This window comes from Physeter macrocephalus, chromosome 14, assembly GCF_002837175.3.
Source record: "Physeter macrocephalus isolate SW-GA chromosome 14, ASM283717v5, whole genome shotgun sequence".
NCBI lineage: Eukaryota > Metazoa > Chordata > Mammalia > Artiodactyla > Physeteridae > Physeter > Physeter macrocephalus.
Genome location: NC_041227.1, coordinates 116781103 through 116786538, shown reverse-complemented (window position 1 = coordinate 116786538; position 5436 = coordinate 116781103). Strand labels below are relative to the sequence as shown.

Sequence of the window (5436 nt, the reverse complement as noted above, 5' to 3'; positions counted from 1 at the left end):
CTTTCCATTACTGTTAGGATAGAGCAGGATGGGGGCTGGGGGGCTTGGGGGCCGCTAGCCTAGACTATTTGCATTTCCCAGGGTTGGGAGGGAGCAAAAGTGACCTGAGCCTGGGACAGCCCAGCTGCCTGGCCTAGTGGGGAGCTCCCCCCTTGACTGGGAAGGACAGCTTGCCTAAAACACCCCCCCCGCCTTTCCCCTCAACCCATCTTCCAGGGCTGGCAAGGCAGCTCTTCAGCCATCCAAGGAGCCGCTGCCCTTGTTCTTGCGGCTGAGGGGGAAGGCAGACTTGCTCTGGGGCTGGGTCATCTTGCTGGCCAGGTAGACGAAGGGCTCCAGCAGTGAGCGGCGGTCAGCCACCGACACCTCCCAAAGCTTCACCTTCTCCGACTTGGCCCAGTGCTGAGCCACATCCGGGTCTACACGCCGCTGCTCCTGCAGGTCACACTTGTTGCCGAGGACCACGATGGTTACCTGGGGGAGAGGGACAGAGCAGAGGCCCGTGGCTGTAGCATGGACCTCAGGAATGGTTGTGAGGGCCAGTGACCACCTTGGGCTTGTAATGGAACTACTGGAGGGGGTGCCAGATGGAGGCCAGAATTTGAACAGAGGAAGGAGAGGAAAAAGCCACCATTTTCACCTCGGAGTCCTAGGAGAGGGAAAGTCTCAATGGCTGATGTCTCATCTCTTCCTATATTAGAAACTGTGGACGGGGGCCTCCATCTGGAGGAGTTCCATTATAAGCCCCGTGTTACCAATGCCTGATCATTACTGGCAGTCAGTTAATTGCTGGCTAAGTAACGGGTGAGGAAGCGCTCCCAGAATGCCTGCAGCTTAAAGCGGGATTTGAGAACAAAAGGGCCTTCACAGGGGAGAGCACAGAACCGTTATAAAGAAAGACTAGTGGGGACATCTTAAACTGGAGAAGCCTCTTCGGTTGAGCTGCCTCAACCTACGGCCACCTCTAGGGGTGAAGACACCCTCCAGTGGCCTCCATCTCCGCCCTCCAGCTCTAAACCCACATCCTGGCAAATAAGTGAAAAACAGAGCCTTTCCAGGCCTCCCAAAGCCAGCCCAGGGCCCACTCTCTCTCACCACCAGGGTTCCCCCACACACCTCCTTCTTGTCTTTGGATTTGTCAATCTCCTTCTTGAGCAGCTCCACGCGCTGAAAGGACTCTCGGCTGTCCGTGCTGTAGACCAGGACATAGCCATCAGTGCAGGAGAAGCAGTGCCGGGGCAACTCAGCCCCATCTCGGAGCCCCCGGGTGTCGTAGAAACGCACCTGCTCCCGCACGCCCCGGTCAGTCTCAATGGAGCCCACGTAGATGTCCTCCTGCGTCTCAATCATCTCAGAACCTGGGACAAAATGAGGAGAAAACTTGTTTCTAGGGAGAAAAGAGATTGGGAACATGAGTGACTGAATATGTCCTAACAGGCCAACCAGACAGGGAGAGAAAGGAACGTGGGGGCTGAGGAGAGAGGGCCAAAGACTGTGAGTCTGGCCAGACTGGAATAACTTGCGGGAACAGCTCTAATCTCAGGCTGATACCTTGCTAAACACAGTGTGACGCGGAAGTTTTTCCTTCCTATCTCGGACATTGGGTTTTCTCTTTCCAGATGTCCTCAGTGTTGTAGAGTGGGGATCTTTCGGTGTAATGACCAGCAGGAGCGATCTTTAGCCTTTTCGTGTTGTGATCAAATCCTCTCCTCATTCTTCCACTTCCTCCACCATGCCTCACGCCCAGCAACACTCACCCACTACGTGGTTTCCGTACAGAAGCTGCTCCAGGATTGAAGTTTTGCCCACAGAAGCCTGGCCACACACGACCACCTTGCAGCTCTTCCCCATGCTTAGCTTTCGACCTTGAAGAACGGAAGCACACTCGGTGAGGCAGGATCAAAACCGAGGGCAGACTTCCCTTGACTGAGCACGCAAGTTCTGAAGTGGATTCATGGCCTCAGGGGTTCGGCCCTGTCTGCTACCCTAGGCTGGGTGTACTGAAGTGATGTGTCTATATCCACTACTGGACAGTTAGCTGTATATTATTCATCTTATTCCCAGTACGAGGCCAGTAACTGGCAAAGAGCAGGTGCTCAGTAAGCGTTGCCATAAAGGGGGAAGAGAGTCACTGGTTTAAAGGACCCACTAGCCAGGTTCCTTTCTGTGCACAGGATGTGGAGGACCAGTTGCTGAAGTGAGCTCTGGCTCAGCTCCCTCTCTAACCATGACCCCATGGAGAAAGAAGCAGGGCTATTATGTCGTGTGGATCTGTCTTATACCACTCTTCCTGGGGAGAGTGAACAATTAGGAAGGACATTTTGCTTTCCCGTATGGCTTATCAGACAATTAGTTCCCTCGAATTCCCAGTCAAGGCCATGGCTAAGATGAAAAACATCAGACAAGAAACAAAAGAGTGAAGGAATCTAAGGAAAAAAACGCTTCAGAAAAGAGAAAAATTTCGTTTCTCTTGGACTGACAAACCCAGATAAGGCCTAGACACAGAAATCCCTTCTCTGTTTGGAGGTCCCAAACAGAGATCTCCTCGAAGGCATCCCAAACACGGGCTTCCCAGAAGGAGCCGCAGACAAGGATCCCCCCGCCCCCAGAGAAGAGATACAGAGATCACTCCCCAAAGGGATCTTAAACAGAAACCTCTCCAGAGGAAACTCTTAGTACAGCTCCCCCTCCCCGCGAGGGGCCTCATATAGTGAGCCCCGCAATTAAGGGATACCCCAAGAGAGACTGCTAGGCGGGCCTCTGGAACAGATTTCCCCACGAGAGGGCTCCCAGAGGGAATCGGAATCCTGCCACCTAAAGCGTCCGGAAGCAGTGGTCGATCCCGGCCTCCCAGCTCCGTACCTCCTGGGGCCCTCGCAGCAGCCCGGCCAGGCCCCTCTACGCGCGCCGGGACCAGGGGTGGGGCAGCACGGCCGCAAACACTCGGATCTTCCTCCGGGTCCCTCCGGGCTCCGTCTGGCCCCGCCCCGTAGCTTCCATCCCGCAAGACCTATTTTGGCGGTGGAGAGCGGGCGCCAGCCGAACAGCGCCTCCAGAGGCCGGAGGGGAAATGACGGCCGGGACCTGGGCTGGGTGGTCGCCAGAGCACAGGGTTCTAGGCTCCCTTGACCGGCCGGGTGCTGTTTTGGTGCCTCAGATGCCCATCTGTTCTTTCTCTAAAGGCTACTACAGTAACACTTTGTTTACTCAGTCATTTATTCATCCAGTGTCTTCTGAGCTCCTACTCTGTGCCAGCTACAGGACCACGTGCTGAGAAAAAAACGGAGGAATTAGACACCGTTGCCGCCCATTAGAACGTCACCATCTAGAGGAGCTAGACATCTAAACCAACAATTACAGTACAGCATGGTAGGAGCTATTACTGAGGTGCTATGGGAGCACAACTAAGGGCATTGAACTTGGGGGCAGTGGGCATCACGTTCTCCGCGGAAACTTCCTAGAGGAGGTCAGGTCCGTGTTGAAGTTTGAAGGGTGTGGGAGGAAAGGGTGGAGGAAGTACGGCAAGAGTCATGGCATTTACTGGAACTACAAGTATTTGGCTTCATTATTGATGGTAGAAAGGAGCCAAATAATCAAAGGCCTGTGTGTTGGCCAAAGAGTTCAAACTGTATCCTAACAGCAGTGGAAAGCCATCGATAGGACTTATGCCAGCGAAGTGGCATGATCAGTTTTTGCTTTTAAGTGGGTCACTCTGGTAAAAGAGTGAAGGTTGGAGAGAGGTGAGACTTGGGGTTAGTTAGACTATGGTAGTATTCCAAGTTTTCCAAAAAATGATGAGAATCTGAATTGGGATGGAAAGGAGATAGATTTGGGAGACATTTGGTAAGAGAATCAACAAGACTTGGTGATAACTTGGGAGTTTTAGTTGCTGAGAACACAAAGGAGGTAGATGGTTAAAGACAGATGGGCCTCCTGCATTAGACTGTAGACCATGAGCCATTGGCTGGCAGGTTAGATGGTCTGAGTACGCTTTCCCAACCCAGCACAAAGTAGGTACTTTGGAGAGGGCTGTTGAATGACTGGCTGGATGAATGACTTCTCTCTTCCAAACCCCTGAGCCTCTCCCATCCTCCACTCCCCAGTGCTAGGTGTGATTTCAGCTCCCTCAGCACTGTGATAGGAAGAACCATGCAAGCGGCCTATGGACAATGGCACAGACTGTTTTACTGGAGAAGCAAGGGCGTCAGGGGTCTGGGGGGCGGGGTAAATCCTTTTAAAATTCCCTTGACCCATTCTTATTTTAGTACCCTTTAACTTTAAAATTTTAACCTCAAACTCCCCCAGTTTAACCTCAGGAAACCCCAATTTAATTCAAGTCCACAAAAATTATTGGTTTAGGGGCTTCCCTGGTGGCGCAGTGGTTGAGAATCCACCTGCCAATGCAGGGGATACGGGTTCGTGCCCCGGTCTGGGAAGATTCCATATGCCGCGGAGCGGCTGGGCCCGTGAGCCATGGCCGCTGAGCCTGCGCGTCTGGAGCCTGTGCTCCGCAACGGGAGAGGCCACAACAGTGAGAGGCCCGCGTACCATAAAAAAAAAAAAAAAAAAAAAAAAATTATTGGTTTGGGTGAAGGGAAGTACCACGAAGGGCTGTGTCCTTGCCCTCTCTGAGTTCCCAATCCAGACTGCATTCGGCAAGACAAGCGTGCTGAGCACAGAGTTTATATGAGGGTTGGGAGCACTGATGACACTGTGGAGCAGGGACCTCACCCCGCGAGCTGCCTTATAAACTTCAGGGCAGGGTCTGGGGCCCTGTGCCACCCTCCCTAGGCTTAATGCTGAGATGGCATTCCCAGGAGGCTGACATGAAAGCAGCCTCATAAAAGGGTCAGTGTCATTAGGGTGATGAACCAGTTGGTGCCTGGAGATCCAGAGGGGATGAAAGGCGCGGTGTGAAGACGCCCTGCGTACCCCTGGCTTGGTTGGTCAGAGCTTCCAGGGGCCAATGAACGCTGGGGAAACTGGATTCAGAGTGTCTCTTCTTGCCTTTCGCAGGAGGAAGCTGTGGACATACTCCAAGGTCGGGAAGGCGGTAGTGGGGGGCTCTTTCTCTCCAGGGCCCTGGGTCACCGCGTCCCTACCCAACTCAGACTCCCCGAGCCTCACAGGAGACTCTCTAGGATTGGAAGTTGTTATGGCAACGAGGCTCTCAGAATACTGAGGAAAACCAAAGCCTAGAGAGGCGACACCCTCCTGTATCCCCCTTCCGACCCACGGGTAAAGTGGCGCCCCCTACGCACAGAAACCGTCCTTGGGCCCCCGCTCCGGCGAGGAGACCACCCTGGACCTCCGGGGGCGGGAGGCCGCTCTGGCCCCAATCAGAGCCTCTCGCTGGTAGACGGGCCCGAGGGCGCCGCTCTGGGCGCAGCGCCGCCGAGCTGCTCGATGCTCCGACCGGAAGTGCTCTTCACCGCC

General features: G+C 54.1%; 1 protein-coding gene across 2 annotated transcripts; it reads right to left on the bottom strand.

The window, feature by feature from the left end:
• Positions 1 to 213: 213 nt before the first annotated feature.
• On the bottom strand, positions 214 to 5329 carry NKIRAS2 (NFKB inhibitor interacting Ras like 2). Of its 2 annotated transcripts, XM_007129052.4 has the most exons (5): positions 5262 to 5329; positions 2863 to 3270; positions 1758 to 1865; positions 1117 to 1358; positions 214 to 474 (listed from the first exon to the last, which is right to left on the bottom strand). In XM_007129052.4, exons 3-5 carry the CDS (start codon positions 1849 to 1851, stop codon positions 235 to 237), a joined length of 576 nt encoding a protein of 191 aa, XP_007129114.1. In that variant the 5' UTR covers positions 1852 to 1865; positions 2863 to 3270; positions 5262 to 5329; the 3' UTR covers positions 214 to 234. The 2 variants fall into 2 exon arrangements, with proteins under 2 accessions (XP_007129114.1, XP_028354137.1); XM_028498336.2 differs by lacking the exons at positions 1758 to 1865; positions 2863 to 3270; positions 5262 to 5329 and adding an exon at positions 1552 to 1751.
• Positions 5330 to 5436: the final 107 nt, after the last annotated feature.